At 45.8% G+C, this 17974-nt stretch overlaps 1 protein-coding gene across 6 annotated transcripts in view; it reads left to right on the forward strand.

The window, feature by feature from the left end:
• Positions 1-17974, forward strand: part of NCAM1 (neural cell adhesion molecule 1) — a 258452-nt gene that overhangs the window by 177042 nt on the left and 63436 nt on the right. For 3 of the 6 annotated variants that reach the window (XM_073320618.2, XM_073320620.2, XM_073320622.2), the window contains exons 9-14: positions 3929-3958; positions 9575-9725; positions 10586-10770; positions 11749-11845; positions 12711-12881; positions 16929-17060. In XM_073320618.2, the coding sequence (XP_073176719.1) occupies positions 3929-3958; positions 9575-9725; positions 10586-10770; positions 11749-11845; positions 12711-12881; positions 16929-17060 (766 nt within the window). The remainder of the gene's footprint in view (positions 1-3928; positions 3959-9574; positions 9726-10585; positions 10771-11748; positions 11846-12710; positions 12882-16928; positions 17061-17974) is intronic. The other 3 variants (XM_073320619.2, XM_073320621.2, XM_073320623.2) reach the window with 1 other exon arrangement.

The following is a 17974-nucleotide window of genomic DNA, read 5'->3' on the forward strand; positions in this document are numbered from 1 at the left end:
AACCAAATAGCTAAAATTTGGAATGATAATTCAAGAGCATAGTGAACCCGCCCTGGATTCTCTGCCTCCTTCTGTGCTACTGAGAGCTGAGTGAATGTGTCAACATCATCTTGTTAAGCCTTCTTTTCACCAAGGCTCTCTTACAAGGTCCACAGTTACTGAAGTAGAGAAGCTTCTGCAAAACTCATACTTCCTGAATGCAACAGTCTGAGATGTACATTCTATAGGTAGCAATTTGTCTAGCTAAAGGAGTGTATGTTCTAATTTGACCGATAGATCTTATAGGGTGAATTGCACAGGTGTGTTGGTGCTACTCTAAGATTAATTTCCCAGCACCTCAGTCTAGCCATGTTTCAGGGATTTGTTGGCATTAGCAGTGCTGCAGGGTAGATGAGACCCCAAATTGTTTTTGTTTTTAAAAAAATCAACCCATTTTGGTTAATATCTGGAAATGTTTTAATGAAATTAGTTGGAAAGACTTTCAGTGAGAACAGAGTTTGTTGTTTGTTGGAATTTCAGCACTTCTCTCTGCAGCATTTGCAACCCAATCATTGCAGCATTAGATTAGCGCATGAGAAGCAGTGGATAAGGGTGACTAGTTCCTTTTTATGGTCCAGGCTAAGTGAAATGCAAGAAATAAACAGAAATAGGAGACAGGGAAAAAATTGAGCCAGCTCCTCAGCTGGTGTAAATCAGCACTGCTGCATTTACTTTAGTGGAGCTATGCCGAGATACATCAACTGAGGATCTATCCCTTAATTTTTAATCCATGGTGGTATTCATAACATAAGCAAGAATCTTCATTGTGCTGATTCTCAAGCACACGGTGTCCCTTCAGCATGGGATTTCCTAATCTTGATTTGCAATGTGTCCCCACTTTTAATTACATTCAAAATCATCCATATATAAATATAATAGTGAGGTGGGTTAATTCCATTAAATTCTCCCAGGAATCCCTTATTTTCTACGTTGCTCTCATTTAATTGCTTGAATCCAATGAGAGAGAGAGAGAAACTTCCTAAGAATTTACTAAGCTCGTGAGCTTCTTTGGTCCTATGCAGCATGGATCTGGGCTCCCCTTTTCCCTGGCCTTTGGGGGATTGGGCAATCAGCATGAAACTGTCTAGGATTGAGATTGCAATTCTAGTTTAATTTTGAACTGCTACCAGCCCCAGAAGGTAAAGGCTGCTGCATAGAAATAGGCCAACTATTCTGGAGAGTGAGCTGGGCTTTCTCCTACTGAAGATAGTTAAGACCCAGGCAGACTGCGAAGAGCTACAAAAGGATCTCTCAAAAACTGGGTGACTGCGCAACAAAAAGGCAGATGAAATTCAATACTGATAAATGCAAAGCAATGCATATTGGAAAACATAATCCCAACTATACATATAAAATGATGGGGTCTAAATTAGCTGTTACCATTCAAGAAAGAGATCTTGGAGTCATTGTGGATCCTTCTCTGAAAACATCCACTCAACGTGCAGCGGCAGTTAAAAAAGCAAACAGAATGTTGGGCATCATTAAGAAAAGGATAGATAATAAGACAGAAAATATATTGCTTCTGTATAAATCCATGGTATCCCCACATCTTGAATACTGCGTGCAGATGTGGTCGCCCCATCTCAAAAAAGATATGTTGGACTTGGAAAAAGTTCAGAAAAGGGCAACAAAAAATATTAGGGGTATGGAATGGATGCCGTCTGAGGAGAGATTAATAAGACTAGGACTTTACAGCTTGGAAAAGAGACGACTAAGGGGGTATATGATTTAGGTGTATGAAATCATGACTGATGTGGAGAAAATCAATAAGGAAGTGTTATTTACTACTCCTCATAACACAAGAACTACAGGTCACCAAATGAAATTAATAGACAGCAGGTTTAAAACAAATAAAAGGAAGTATTTCTTCACACGACGCACAGTCAACCTGTGGAACTCTTTGCCAGAGGATGTTGTGAAGGCCAAGGCTATAACAGAGTTAAAAAAAGAACTAGATAAATTCATGGAGGATGGGTCCATCCCTGGCTATTAGCCAGGATGGGCAGGGATGGTGTCCCTCGCCTCTGTTTGCCAGAGGCTGGGACTGGGCAACAGCGAATGGATCACTTGATGATTACCTGTTATGTTCATTCCCTCTGGGGTACCTGGTATTGGCCACTGTGGGATGATAGGATACTGGGCTAGATGGACTTTTGGTCTGACTCAGTATGGCCGTTCTTATGTTATGTTCATCTGCTTGCAAACTTTGCAGGGACTGTAAACCAGTTAAGGGGAAAGTTAGACAATTGCTGCAAGGAGATGTTAGATGTATCGGGTGCATTGCCCTCACCATCCCAAATTGGATTCATCTAAAACCTTCTTCCCCAGATGAAAGGGTTTGGAGGGGGATTAATACGTGACTGCAATGAGATCCATGCACTGACACAAAGTGCAGTAGCCTGGAATGCCAGCGAAGCAATGCCCTGGCATAAAACCACAGGCAAAGGTTTAGGATGATGTCAGGTTGGAATGCTCCTTGGCATTTCATATGGGAGCTCTGCAACCTCTTCTAAGGGGATTTGAAATGAAATGAATGTTCTGGGGTAGGGGAAGGACCTATCTATGGAAATCGCATAAACGTTGTGTGGAGTAGCCACAGTGAGTCCAGACATACACAATGAGGATGATGCTGAGTTAGTGTAACTTGCTTGTTAGGCTTCCATGGGACCTGAGCTTGGTTGGGATACAGAGAAATATAAATGTTCGGGGGTTGGAATCAATATGCAGAAGTCCCAACTAGTGCAGAAGTTGGTGGGTTAACAGTAGAGAATGCAAAATCAGGCAAGTCTGTACTGTATGTTAGTACTTCTATCTCATTTTGTTTGCTGATCACATTTACTTCACTGGAAGCCCTTTGGAAACAATGGTGCATTTCCCATCCTCATTAACTGAATGTCCATCTTTGTCTCTGCCATCTCCTGTTCTTTGTGTATGCCGCTATCATCCAACCGTCAGAGATACTCATGCCTTTGGGTCGCACGCTAACGCCCTCACGGCTGTGATATTAGCAGGTGATTTTTGACTCCTGAATGGAAGCAGGTCAAGCTGCAAAAGAAACAGACGGCAGGACAAAGTGTATGAAAAGCCGATTGATAGAGGAAAAGTGAACCCAACAACCCCTGGTCTTTCTGAACAGGGGTGATTATGGCCTAGGCTGCTGCTGGCTCACTCTGAAACTTACCTTTGTTGATAAGGCTAGTGCATGTTTGGAGAGAGTGCCTGCTATTTGTTTGTTCCATCCCCAGTAAGGATTGAGAGCATCCCTAAGTGGACTGCTAGCTAGAGAATTACCTAGTGGAGTAAAGAGTTCATTGTTGTTGTCTTTTGTTTGATTCTGGAGTTCACATTTTTCCTCAGCTGTGTAATATGAGAACTCTTATTCCAGACAAAGCATGCATGTAAAAATGGTACAAATGCATGGCCGTGTTAACAGTGTATCTGTGCAAATAACTAAATCAGCGTTAGGAAACCAGTTCTATAAATATCTTTGCATTGAGTGACCTGGGTCATCGGAGTTGCTTCCATGGAACATGTTTATAGAAGTGGTGAGATGCACCAGAGCAAAATATACAGTTGCTTAATGTGCAACAGCAGAAGCATAAAGTCTTCAAATATCATTAGCCCTTGATTAATAATTCATCTTAAAATCAGTTTTAAAAAATTAAAATGCTGAATGCAAATCCAAATTGAAGTTATATTGGGAAATGGAAATATCAGTGCTATTTCCCACCTCATCTTCCCCTTTCCCCTCCCAGAAGTGATCTAAATTGGAGCCTGCATGTGCACAGAATGCAGTGTGATGCATACAGTATGTTACCTAAATGCAACACTTGATAAACTTCTATTGCTTTTTTTGTGTGTGTGTGTGTTTTATATCTGTTCTTTCCAGGCTTCGTGGACTCGGCCCGAGAAGCAAGAGGTATAAGATTACCAGACCAGTAGCCAATCCCTTTAGGTTTTTTTAAAAGTGTTACAGATTAACATATCGCTAGTACAGTAACCAAGCCAGCTAAACCAGTATTAGTAATTTAACCGTATTAAAAAAAGAAAAAAGATCAGCTGATAGTGGTAGAAGTTGCTTGACTTATAGTGACGCATCTTTGGATGAGCAAACAAGCTGTGTCAGGAGTTGGCAGAGGTCATGCGTGAGAACCCTATTTGCCATTTAAACCACAAGACTGTAATTTTCAGTGGATGTGAAATCAAATAGACAAAAGCCCATTTAGCCAAATGGCCACCCGAGAGGTGGCACTTCGCTGGAATTATGAGACTTTCCCTTCCATGTAGTTTGGGAAAGTAGCTTCCCTCTAAGAACCTGGCTGCCTCCACTCCAGCCCAACTCACCTGTTTGCTCATTGCTCTCATTAGGTTCAGTCTTCTCTTAAAGAACAATTGCATCACATTCCATCTCAAAAGCAATGCAATTACATGTCCCCAGGCTGCGTTTCTCCACAAAATGCTCCTAAATTTACCTTATCTATCTATCTCTTTGTGGGGAGGAGGGGAAACTTGGGGGGAGTTAAGTGTATTTAAATAACACAATTTGGTGCAAGTCGGTTGATATTTTTCACATGAAATTATGTATTTAAAATATTCTATTTTTACATATTCATGATTTGTAGAGAGACTTCTTCCTTCCAAATGTGCCTGGGAACCTAATTCCCAAGCAAATAGCAGTGGTGGTTAGAGCTTGGTGACTGCATTTCGTATTCTTAGCAGCAGTATTTTGGTAGCCTGACTGAGTATCTTAACCCAATGGAAGTAGAGAGGGCGATGTGGTTTAGACAAGGTTTGGCTGTTACCCAAGCCCATCAACATCTGCTTCAGGTGAGGATGATGGGAACTTGCCTCGTCCTGTTCTGAAGTAGTATGTTGGAGAGCCATGAACATGGAAGATGGAGACGTAGAATATTCATGCTGGTTTCTACTGGAGGATTTGGAATTTTAATAGTTTCCTTTCTTTATGCCTAAGTTAATTCATGTTATAATTGTATATTCTTTAATACATTGCACTGTGTATCTCATGCCTTTTTAATTTCAAAAGTAATGCTACTAAACTTAGTCGGTCTGAAATCATTTCCCTCCCTGACTTCTAAAGGAGTTGAGTGGGGGTTTGTGAAGGATACTTTATTATACTCTTGCCTTGCGTAAGCTACTTTGGAGGGGAAGTAGCTGTTAGCTACTTGTGCTTCTGAACCCCAATCAGCCATGCTCTCATTCGGCATAGCCCTGTAAATCCTCCCTCACCATTCCAGCCCAGAATGTACTGGAGAAAGGGAGAGCGTCAGAAGTTAGCAGCAGATATGAACCAAAAAGAGTGTTATCACAGACAGCTGTTAAAAGCTCAGTTACAGGCAAAACAGACAGTCTTATTATGGCTTGAGTTGTGAACTGGACTTATCTGAAACATTCCACTCCAACATAATCCGGTCCCAAATTAATGGTGCCTTGTTGATATCTGTGCAAGGCAATGCTAATTCCCAGTTAAGTGCACTCTGACTGGGATAATGAAAGCACAGAGCTAGGATGGGTCCCTCATCTCCTTCCTTTTGATTTTCCAACTGTGTCCAATATTTCAGGGTGACTCTGCCTGGTGGTGCTTGCCACTTTGCTAATGATGCCAATATGTGTGAGAGGCAGTTGTGTGCCGGGGGGCGGGGGCAAGGGGTTGTACCTGTGTGCTCTATTTGGAGAGGACTCAAACATCCTAAAAACAGACTCTCCTGACCCACGTAGGAGTAAATGTTCCTTTAGCTCTGGAGTATTGAAAACCAGGCCAACTCTTTTGATAACATCTAATGCCCTGTGAATTGGGAAAAGTACAGAGAAGGGCAACAGAAATGATGAGGGGTCTGGAACAACTTCCATGTGAGGAGAGCTTAAAAAGCCTGGGAGTGTTCAGTTTAGAGAAGACGTGACTGAGGGTGTATGAAAGAGGTCTAGAAAATCATGACTGGTGTGAAGAAAGTGAAAAAGTTACCTCTTCACATAACACAAGAACCCGGTGTCACCCAGTGAAATTAATAGGCGGCAGGTTTAAAACAAACATCAGGAAGTACTTCTTCCCACAATGTACTGTCAGCCTATGGAACGTGTTGCCAGGGGATGTTGTGAAGGCCAAAATTATAACAGGGTTCAAAAAAGAACTAGATAAGTTCATGGAGGATAAGTGCATCTATGGCTATTAGCCAGGATGGTGAGGGATGCAGCCCTGTGCTTTGGGTGTCCCTACACCTCCAGCTACCAGGAGCAGGGACTGGACGACAGGGGACACATCACTTGATAATTGTCCTGTTCTGTTCATTCCCTCTGACGCATCTGGCACCAGTCACTGTTGGACGACAAGATACTGGGTTAGATGTACTGTTGGTCTGACTTTTATGACCACAGCACAATGAGCAAAGACAAAAAAATATGGTTTCACATGGAAAACATAGTGTGATAGACTAATGCCTCATTAGGAAACCTTTCACAGCACCTGTAAAGCTACCAAATGTAGTGATCCAGACTGGCACACTGTCCCATGCATGCATGAAATAGAGCTCTGTGTCTCTGTGTCCTGGAGACTGTGCCAGGGAGAGAGAGCAAAGTTGTTAGCATGTGGCCTTGGCTTGGTTTCGTCAAGCTTGCCGCAAACCTTCTTGGAGCAGGGGGGACAGGAGAGAGAGAGGCCGAATTGCTTCCATATTTTATCAATGGATATCAATTTTCTGCTTGTAGATATGAAAGGCTTAAAGGACAAAAAACTGCTGAGTTAATGGATTGAGATAGAGCTGGAAACAGCGGGGCCTGTCTTTTCAGCACAACTTGTTCAGAGCTGGATGATCATCTTTACTTATAATTAACTCTTTCAGCCTCAAGCTTTTCCCAGGCTGCAACCTCTAAACAAAAAGATATCTTAGACCCAGAAGAGCTGTGCTCCCAAGATCTCAATAGAGCGCTCTCTGCTAAGGCTCAGAGTTTCTTTTGGGTTTGAGATTGTAAGTCTGTTTAGCTGGGAGTTTGGAGCACTTACTGTTGTAATCACAACACGCAGTTGCGCACACACAAGGGAGTGCAATTTACCAGTTGGTAGTGTCCAGAAGCTTGTTAGGCACTCACAAACAAGTAGAAAAGGAGTACTTGTGGCACCTTAGAGACTAACCAATTTATTTGAGCATGAGCTTTCGTGAGCTACAGCTCACTTCATCAGATGTTTACCGTGGAAACTGCAGCAGACTTTATATACACACAGAAATCATGAAACAATACCTCCTCCCACCCCACTGTCCTGCTGGTAATAGCTTATCTAAAGTGATCAACAGGTGGGCCATTTCCAGCACAAATCCAGGTTTTCTCACCCTCCACCCCCCCACACAAATTCACTCTCCTGCTGGTGCTAGCCCATCCAAAGTGACAACTCTTTACATAATCAAGTCGGGCTATTTCCTGCATAGATCAAGGTTTTCTCACATCCCCCCCACCCCCATACACACACAAACTCACTCTCCTGCTGGTAATAGCTCATCTAAACTGACCATTCTCCAGGTTTAAATCCAAGTTAAACCAGAACATCTGGGGGGGGGGGGGTAGGAAAAAACAAGAGGAAACAGGCTACCTTGCATAATGACTTAGCCACTCCCAGTCTCTATTTAAGCCTAAATTAATAGTATCCAATTTGCAAATGAATTCCAATTCAGCAGTTTCTCGATGGAGTCTGGATTTGAAGTTTTTTTGTTTTAAGATAGCGACCTTCATGTCTGTGATTGCGTGACCAGAGAGATTGAAGTGTTCTCCGACTGGTTTATGAATGTTATAATTCTTGACATCTGATTTGTGTCCATTTATTCTTTTACGTAGAGACTGTCCAGTTTGACCAATGTACATGGCAGAGGGGCATTGCTGGCACATGATGGCATAGATCACATTGGTGGATGTGCAGGTGAACGAGCCTCTGATAGTGTGGCTGATGTTATTAGGCCCTGTGATGGTGTCCCCTGAATAGATATGTGGGCACAATTGGCAACGGGCTTTGTTGCAAGGATAAGTTCCTGGGTTAGTGGTTCTGTTGTGTGGTATGTGGATGTGAGAAAACCTTGATCTATGCAGGAAATAGCCCGACTTGATTATGTAAAGAGTTGTCACTTTGGATGGGCTAGCACCAGCAGGAGAGTGAATTTGTGTGGGGGGGTGGAGGGTGAGAAAACCTGGATTTGTGCTGGAAATGGCCCACCTGTTGATCACTTTAGATAAGCTATTACCAGCAGGACAGTGGGGTGGGAGGAGGTATTGTTTCATGATTTCTGTGTGTATATAAAGTCTGCTGCAGTTTCCACGGTAAACATCTGATGAAGTGAGCTGTAGCTCACGAAAGCTCATGCTCAAATAAATTGGTTAGTCTCTAAGGTGCCACAAGTACTCCTTTTCTTTTTGCGAATACAGACTAACACGGCTGTTCCTCTGAAACAAACAAGTAGATATCTGTGTTTCAAAGGGCTTAAATTGGAGTAGTCGGTAAGGCAAAAGGAGCAGGGAAAGGTGACAAAGTTCCATGGTTATATGGGTTGGGAGAGCCTGTCTTGAATGATTCATTCTTACGATTCAGGGATGTTAGGAGTTGCAACATTTCAGTTGTTAAGGAACAAGGTGATTCTGACAGACGGTTGTAATCTCTTTGAACACCTTGTGACCGGGATGTAATGCTCCCTATCTATATACTGCCTGACATATATATACTCACACACCGCATATAGGAGCAATTCCTAAATCGGCTTGAAGCCAATCACCTTATTACAGAACTTGTTTAAACTCACAGACCCTACGAAAACTTCAAGCAAGCGTATTCGAAGACTCATATATTTTCCCACCCTGTTTACAAATCTTGTGCTGGTCAGCCCCATGTTCAGACAGGAGCACTGAACTTTCACGCTACATGGCCTCTGATTCAAACTCAGGGTCCTGGTTCTGTGCTCACTTACACTGATGTGAATTGGGAATGACTCCACTGAAATCAGTAGCGTCACTCCGGTGTAAAACAGATACAAGTGAGAGGAGAATCAAGCCTGCGATCTGGGTGTTCAGGTCTGTTGGAAACTGACCTAGTCATAGTAGGGCTCTACAAGAGTGCAGTAAGTGGGGAATCCCTTAGCTAGTATCTATCAAGCCTTGCGTTGTAACTCTGAACACAAGAGCCATGGCTTGCCAAGCTTGGACACCTCTCAACCGGAGACACCACCTTCCTTAGCTGCGTATCTTTTGACATGTGCCAGCGTGGGATAGGTAACTCCTCTCCCTCTTCCTTGGTGCTTTGGGATTGCTGCATTCAGCCTTGTACAGCAAGGAGTAATGCTGCTTTGGTAAATTTCACTACTATACAGCTCTAGACTGCTTGCAGGTGATTGCTTCTAAAGTACTGAGCATGGGGTGGGCAGGGAGAGCTGATGGGGGAATAGAACTGTATTAAACCCTGGTGCCACAGTGGCCCGGCCTCCTTATACCCTGTCTGCCCCAAGCGGCTTGGTGCCCAGTCTCGTACTCTGTCTTCCTTTCCTACTAGACTCTGGATGGGCGGATAGTGGTGCACAGCCACGCCCGAGTGTCCTCCCTGACGCTCAAGGACATTCAGTACACGGATGCTGGAGAATATGTGTGCACAGCCAGCAACACCATCGGGCAAGACTCCCAGGCCATGTATCTTGAAGTGCAATGTAAGTATGGTCAATGGGCTCTTGTCTGCAGAGGGGGCAGTGTTGATTCCCTAAGAAGTGGCTCAGGTGGCCGCAGGGCATGCTGTCCGAAGGCTGATGCCTGTTAGATGGCAGTGAGCCATGTTCTGTTTCAGCGAAGGTCATGGGAGTCCACGCAGTCTAGAATCAGTTTCTGGGGTAAGAACCAGCCATATTGCTTTCTGGGAAGACAAATAAAGCAGGGTCCATAAACAGTTCTGTGTGCGCAAATGAAGGGCCCTGGGCCCTCAGCTGGTGTAAATCAGCACCACTCCAGTGCAAGTCCTGAGCTGCATCAGTTTATACCATCTGGTGACGTGTCCCAAAGTGTTGGTGGGCCAGGTTTGTGCCTCCTGAGGTAGAGCAAGGAAGCTAGATCCTCCTCAGTCCTCGTGCATTGGCTTGGTACAGCAGGGCAGCTGCTGTTCAAACCTTCCCCCAACTCCATTTTTGAACAGCCTAACTGAGGCCTGGCAGGACTTGAGGAGCCCTCTGCTCCACATCCTCCACCCATGGTATCATTCCCTTTGGTAGAGCATCCCCTGGTGCTCTCTGAGCAGCTGGAGGGCGTGCGCCCATGGGTGAGTGGCAGGAGGCACACTCTGTTCCCTGGATGTGTAATGCACTGTCTGCTGAGCCCCACCCCCAGGAGCTTAGCATTCCCAGCCCTTGCCAGCCCCAACTCCTATCCCCTGCCAAGGAGTGGAGCTCAGGACACCAGGCCCGGGAACCAGACCTGGATTTCCTGCATGGGAGTACAGAACCCCAGCTGGGGAACTGGGCTGGTGCAGGGGGGCATTTATGGCTCCAGTTGCCTCAAATGATGCTGTCTTGGTTCCCAGATGCCCCCAAGCTGCAGGGCCCTGTGGCAGTCTACACGTGGGAGGGGAATCAAGTGAACATCACATGCGAGGTGTTTGCTTACCCCAGTGCTGTCATCTCCTGGTTCCGGGATGGACAGCTGCTACCAAGCTCCAACTACAGTAACATCAAGATCTACAACACCCCATCAGCCAGCTACCTGGAGGTGAGGACAGGGGGCTCTCAAGGGGAGGGATATGAATGTACAGTCTCCATGAGTTATAGATTAATGTATGTTTGTGGCACCGAGAGCCCTGATGGGAGTTCTCTGTCCCTCTGTGCGGTCTGTTGCTGCCCCATCTGTAAACAGGGAAGAAGCATTTCCAGCCCCTAGTGGCAAGAAGTTATGGCCTGGCCTGTGGCAGGAGCAGAGATGGCACACTGTGTGCCAAGAGACAGGACCATTCCAATTAAGGGCTGAAGAATGGATTGCTCGTTAGTGGTCAGAAGCATGCTTGGCTGCAAACCAGTAAGAGGCCCATTCTCTGCCCTGAACAGGTTGCAGTCTAAATGTTGGACAAGAGGGAACACGTGAGAGTGACGCATCATTGTAGGCAGGGCAAGGAATCAGGAGGAAGCACCCAACTTACAAATGAAATAGGATTGTTGTTCATTTGTTGTGTCTATCCGGGTAGTTCCCAAAGGATCCAGTCAGGACTGTGACCCCTTTATGTTGAGTGCTGCACAGAGCCCTAGGAAGACACAGTCTCTTGCTCTGTATCTCGGGACGATATCTGTGGAGACGCACCTGATCTACAGTCTCTTCCCCTTCACTGTGGTACATGTGTGTGTCATTGTGCAGTTTGATTAAAGGAGAGAGGATGCAGGAAAGGAGGAGATAACAAGGCAGGAGGCTAAAGAAGGCCCTTTGACCCCTGTAAATTGAACAGCCTGTGGAGCAGAGGCAGGGCCTTTTCTTCAGCTTCTCACCTATCACCACAGGGCCCCTGGGCAGCCTGCATGTGTCTCTGATGCGCTGATGCTCAGCATCCATGTGTGTCTCTGATGCGCTGATGCTCAGCATCCATGTTATGGTACCTTGGTATCTCCCCCTTCAGTAAAACCCAGCAGGGGTTGGGGAAGTTGGGCTTTGAGATCTGGGTGCATCCTTAAACACCCCCACTCCTGATCCTTAAACGTCCAGGTGACACCGGATTCCGAGAATGACTTTGGGAACTATAACTGCACCGCAGTGAATCGCATCGGCCAGGAGTCCTCAGAATTCATCCTTGTGCAAGCAGGTGAGTGTCCCACACAGCCCCTTGATCCATTGACAGGAGGAGGGCTGGCGGGATGCACAGGCAGTCATTGCACTGGTGTGATGAAGGGAAAGCCTTTCTCTACTCCAGGTGTCTGCCTTGAGGGGCATCAGAGCAGCCAGTTGTAGCTCACAAGTTTGAAGGTGGTGTCAATTCCAGGAATTTTGGCTCCTGCCCCATTTTTGGAGGTGGCTGCTTTTTGCCCGAGTAGGCCTTTGTGCACCCTACAGTACCCACTGATGCTGTGACAGAATCTTGCTTTTTGGCTTTTAATAGCAGCGTCGTGAACTATCCTCCATAAAACTGCTGCCACACACAAATCCCAAAGCAGCACATGCCAGCCAGACAGGCTTCTCCACCTGCCTTGGTAACCAAACAGGCTGGGAGGGGCTCCACTATCCTGAACTCAGAGTGCCCTCAATAATTAATGTGCCCGGTTGCCATGGAAATAGTTAGGAATTACCCAGCTGTACATTCAAATGTTCTGTGAGGAAGGCCCGAAGCAGCAGAATAGTCTCCGGGGTGCATGCATAGCCATGTGCCAGCTGTATTTATTCGTCAGAGTAAATAAGTGACCAGGAGGGAAATGCTACGAGTCTCCTGTCCCTGATGGGAGGGAGGAAATGAAAACTCCACAATTCACAGAGAACCTGTTTGCTTCCCAAGAGTCCCTGAAGCAAGCCTGGACGAGGACAGGGTCCCACCTGTAGGCCTGAGCACAAGGCAGAATGCAGGCAGATGTTTCTGGGATTGCCACAGACACCTGCTCTCCAAGGGCACAGGCTGTATGAACATTTGCCACCTGCCCTCTCCACATCACTGCTTATTATTTTCCTTCCTCCCCCAGATACTCCGTCCTCTCCTTCCATTGACAGAGTGGAGCCCTACTCCAGCACTGCCCAGGTGGAGTTCGATGAGCCCGAGGCCACCGGTGGGGTGCCCATCCTCAAGTACAAGGCGGAATGGAGAGCACGGGGCGAGGAGGATTGGCATTCCAGGTGGTATGATGCCAAAGAAGGTAGGGTGTGAAAAATCATTGTCCCTCTTAGCATCTCAAGAATCGCTTCTTGTTTTTGGAGTGAGAAAGTTCCCCCCTCTAACTTCAGCATCCATTCTAGGCTCTTCGGGATTCCCAAAGTGGAATCCACACCATGGTCAGGTGTTGGTGGTATTCTAAAATCACTCCCACTGGTATGAAGTGTATGCCTTCAAGTTACCCTGCTGTGTGCTCTGTTCCTGCCATTCAGCTGTGCAGAGCCCCACTACTTACAGGATCAGAAAACAATAGTGTCAACAAAGACTCTAGACCTATTGTTATTACGTATGTAGTTATTTGTATTGCAGTATCACCTGGATTTCTCAATCAGGGATCAGTCCCCATTGTACTAGTTGCTGTGCACACGTGAAAACACAGTCCCTGTCTCAAAGAGCTTGCAGTTTAAGTAACTGTGATCTAAGCAACAGAAATAGTATTGTGCTCACCTGATCTTTTCGTTTAAAGCCAAACCCAGCTGAGTTCCAGATCCAGTTTTCCCTGGGTCAAAGGGTCATCCGACTGGTTTGCAAGAAGCTCATTTAAGAGGAAGGTACCACCATGCTTCATAGGGAGGATGAATCTAAGCAGAGAGAGAGAGAGACTCACTCATTAGACAGAAATCTATATAGCCGGGGGTGGTTAAGAAGAACCCTCCCTTTTAAGCATCGGAATTAACTCCAGCTTTAACATTTTTAAGGGACCTTCCAGGTCATCTGTCAGGGACGTTCCATGGGCAGGTTCAGCGCTAAAATATGGGTCATTAGAACACATTATTTGGGAATATAGGAGTCACCATGGTCCAATTAACCCAGTGCCCTTTCTCTAACAGTGGCCAGTACCAGTTGTTTCTGAGGAAAGTGTGAGAAACCCCATGGTGGGCAGATGTGTGGTAACATGCATGCCTATGAAGGTCTCATCCTAATCTCTAATACTGAATAATCGGATTAAGACCTAAAGCATGAAGTTTAATATCCTTCCCAAAGTTTTTTGTTAGTGTTAAATATTATAGTGGGATATTCTTTCTCCATACAAATGTATAATCCCTTTTCAAATCTTGCACAGTTCATGGCCTCAGTGACATCTGGTAGCAGTGAATTCCACAATCCAATCACTCATGAAAAAATATTTCCTTTATTCAGTTTTGAGTTTCCTATCTTTTAGTTTCATTGAACGTCTCCTTGTTCTTGTGTTGTGAAACAGGGAGAACAGAAGTTCCTGGTCTGTCCCATCTAGACCAGTCATTATTTTATATAATTTTATCAAGTCCCCTCTTCTTCGTCTTCTAAGGTAAATAGTCCCAGGCCTTTCAACCTCCAAGGCCCCCAGTCATTCTCTTTGCCGGTCTCTGTACCCTTCCTAGTTCAGCAATATCCTCAAGGTCCTTCATTTTCAGTTTTTATTTTGTTTAAAATTTCCCAGGAATTTAAGTGTTACTACAAAAATTTTAAAAAATGGATGAAAATTAATGCAAAAAATAGCGTCACGTTTTTCTGGGTCAATATCACATTTAACATTGGGGGACTGGAAAACCGAATAAAAGCAACTTATAGAGAAAAATAAAGTATTGAACGTAAAAGCAGTTTAATGCTATGGTTTATTTAATGAACTGTATATTAACAATACATACACATATGAATGCACATGTGTATTTATCTGCCACTGTATTGCCTTCCTTTAACAGACAGCCTCATATTTACACTTAGACTAACTTATTAACAAACATATCTGCCTAGCATAGTGTGCTGCATTTTCTTTACATAATCAGTATTTTCATGTATTTGGTCCAAAATTGAGGTGAAAATCAGTAAAAAAAAAAAATAATACCTTCTTAAAGCCTGGGAATTTTTCAGTGAAAACTTAAAGAATCTTAAATACCCTATTCAAGATGGGGTGACCAGCTCTGCACACAGGAACCCAGATGGAGCTGCCCCATTAATCTGCATAATGGTTTCATTCATGTATATTGGTTTGTACCTCCTGCCCAAGGCACTCTGTGCAGCGCTGCCATAAACTACAGAAAGCAACCAGTCAGCAGAGTCCAAATTCCCTTTTCCCCAGGAGGTCTAACTCCCATCAAATCATGCAGCATGGCGACAGTCTGTGCAAATCTATACACCTTAAATTCCCCCTGGAGTCCAGTAAACCAAGGCGGTTTGGCGCTGGTGGAGGGAGAATCTTGTTCCAGAGGGTTCTACCATATGTATTATTATTTGCATTACCATAGCACACTAGAGTCCCTTCCCCCCACAGGAATTACATCGCCATAGGTACAATCAGATTTGGTTTCTCCATTTCTTCCTTTCTGTGAAGTGGAAATAGATTTTCTTTAGTTCAGCCAATAAAAACCTCACTAAGTCCCCCCTCCCACCTCTCTCCTTAAACTGTGTCTGAGCCTCACGGCTTGATTCCTAAGGGAGGGTTGCAGCCTCTTCTCTTGCTGGAGGCTTGGCTCCCAGTCAGTTCGACAGGAGTTGAGCAGACAGATAGCTGTACTTCTTCTCCCGCATCAATCGTTTGCGCCTCCAGGGTTTCTGCTTTTAAATTGTGCTGTGTCAGGAAGAAGGAAATCTGTCCCCACGGTGATGGCTCAGGGTCATGCAGAGGCTGTGGTAGCTGGGGCAAGGTGAGGAATCCAAAATGATTCCTGTCAACCTTTGAGCTGGATTAGGAGTCAGGTGATGTGTAAAACCTCTAGTCTGGCTGCATCTGCAAGAGCCTGTCGAGTACCACCAGCCTGCAAAGCTTAAACTGAGGGTCTCTGCCCATTTCATCACACACGATACTGTAGACAAATAGCAAATGGTTTTCTCGGCCCCTCCTTCTAAAGAATCCAGCATGTGACAGTGACGGTGTGCTCTGTGGGATCTGGTTTCCCCTTGAGGCATTGCTTTTCCCAATTGGTATTGAATACTAAGTTGTATGATGGAACACAACGAGGCCTAGACCCTACAACCAGAATCTTGGGAGGTCTGTAAGGGGAGTGAGACATTCTGCCTTGCATATGCCAAGCAATGGCCCACAAATAACATGAAGTACAAACCCTGCGTGCACATTGAGCAGTGAGCCATTCAGGTGGAAAGCAGTGATTTTCCCAGATCTTTTCCATTGCCGGGATCCTCCCTTTGATGTCTCACCCATCCAGCACATCATGTTTGTTCTTCTCTGCTGAGCAGAGATGCACTGTGGCTGCCTTGACAAATCAGCCTCCCCTGCATATGTATGCTCCCCAGCATGCAGGAACAAAGCTCCTGTTCTCACTGCAGGGTCCCATTCAGGTTCTTTCTCGGTGACTTGCACTGATTACAAGCCCAGATGTCATACCTTGAGCTTTGCACATGGATGCAAGAGGGGCTAAAGGGGTAGATGGGAACACTTAGGAGCCTGGAGTGTGCCTGGCTCCTCATGTGCCCCCATGCTGTGCAGACCCCTTGTTCTGTCTGGGGGGAGAGCAGTGGCTTTATTCCGCGGTGTGGTTAAAATACAGCTAGCTATCCGTTCTCATGGATGCAGCAGATGTAGGTATGCACCCTACGTGCACAGACACGCCATGTGAATGCTTGTGCTGCCACATCTGCATTCCCATCCCTCTGTCACTTGCCTTGCTTTGGCTGCTGCTGGACTGTTTCTGTGAAACGTTCGGGGAGCCTGGGCTTGGAAGCCACACTCCAGCAGCTGACCAGCACTGGGCTCTGTACGCTCTGCAGCCACAGCCCCGCATTGGGGTATGTAGGATCACTCCTGGGAGAGCCCCGGTGACGGGTGCAGCGGTTGCTCCCCTTGGTGTCTGCTCTGGGCGTCACCTTGTCTCATCTCCTTTGGAGAGGCCCAGGCGGCAATGCTAGCCCTGCAGTCTTTACACTGAACTATCCACAAAAGAGGGTGGCTTTGTTCCTGGGGCTTTCCTGCAGGGCCAGGCACAGCCCGCGCTCCATCTGTGTGCCTGACATTACAGGATATGAAAATCGGCTTGTACTGACTATCCATTCAAACCCCACTTTTCCCTTTTCCCCTCTCTCATTTCTGCAACAGCAAACATGGAGGGCATGATCACCATCATGGGCCTGAAGCCAGAGACAACCTATAACATCAGACTGTCAGCCATCAATGGCAAAGGCCTGGGAGAGATCAGTCCGGTGTCTGAGTTCAAGACCCAGCCAGTTCGTAAGTAAAAACCAGCCCTTCCCCCCCTCTTTCTCTTGCAGGTCTTGGTGCACCCTTTGCAAAGTCTATTGAGCTTTTATGATTTTGCCGGATTCCATCATTAATATTTTCCCTAGAGTGAGATTTTGTATTGGGCCGCACCCCCAGGACTGCAACAAATGTTCTACTCTCCATGAGACTTGGGCAGCAGTCAATCAGATGGCATTTTCATAATACAAACAAGCAGCCCATTGAGAAGGGCTGGGTCTCCCAATTGAAGCTACAGGCTATTTTCATTGCTTGGGGGCTAGGGGAGGAATCTTGGGGGCTAGGCGTGGGTGTCAGAGAAGCTGCCATGAGAATGTGTTTGAAACTGCAGGAAGGAGGGAAGGTTATTTCACTGCGCCGCTGTTTGCTCTGTTAAAATGTTCATCTGCCTTGCTCTGCATCATCTCCCTCTGTCAGTGGGATGCTTCTCTGCAGCCTGGGGCCTCCCCTCCCATCTTGATCATGAGCAAAAAGCCCTGGAGTCAAAATCAGGTTTGATTTTTGGAGGTGGGATTCAGTGTGAATTCTGCCAGCTGGGAAAAAGAGAAAATAATGACATTCCTTGTGCATGAAGAAGCATACTGGAGCCAGAAGGGAAGAGCTGATGTTTGCTTTATATGGAGTCCCTCCCTCTTTTATATCTGATCCCAGCCAAGGACTTAAGATCCTGGGTCAGCCCGAGTTGACTCCTTGTGAGTTCCTGCCATGCTCCCCCGTGGTGTTTGATGTGGCGTTCACCCCTTTCATAAGGATGTGCCTGAATATGTCCACATGCATCTCCTGCTCTCCTGACTCTGCTCAAGCTAATGATGCTTTGCAGGCACTGTCATGAATTCAGAGCTGTCTCCTCCATGATGCTCTAGTACACTGCCACTGATCATTCTGAA

Source organism: Lepidochelys kempii, chromosome 22 (genome assembly GCF_965140285.1).
Source record: "Lepidochelys kempii isolate rLepKem1 chromosome 22, rLepKem1.hap1, whole genome shotgun sequence".
NCBI classification, from domain to species: Eukaryota; Metazoa; Chordata; order Testudines; family Cheloniidae; genus Lepidochelys; species Lepidochelys kempii.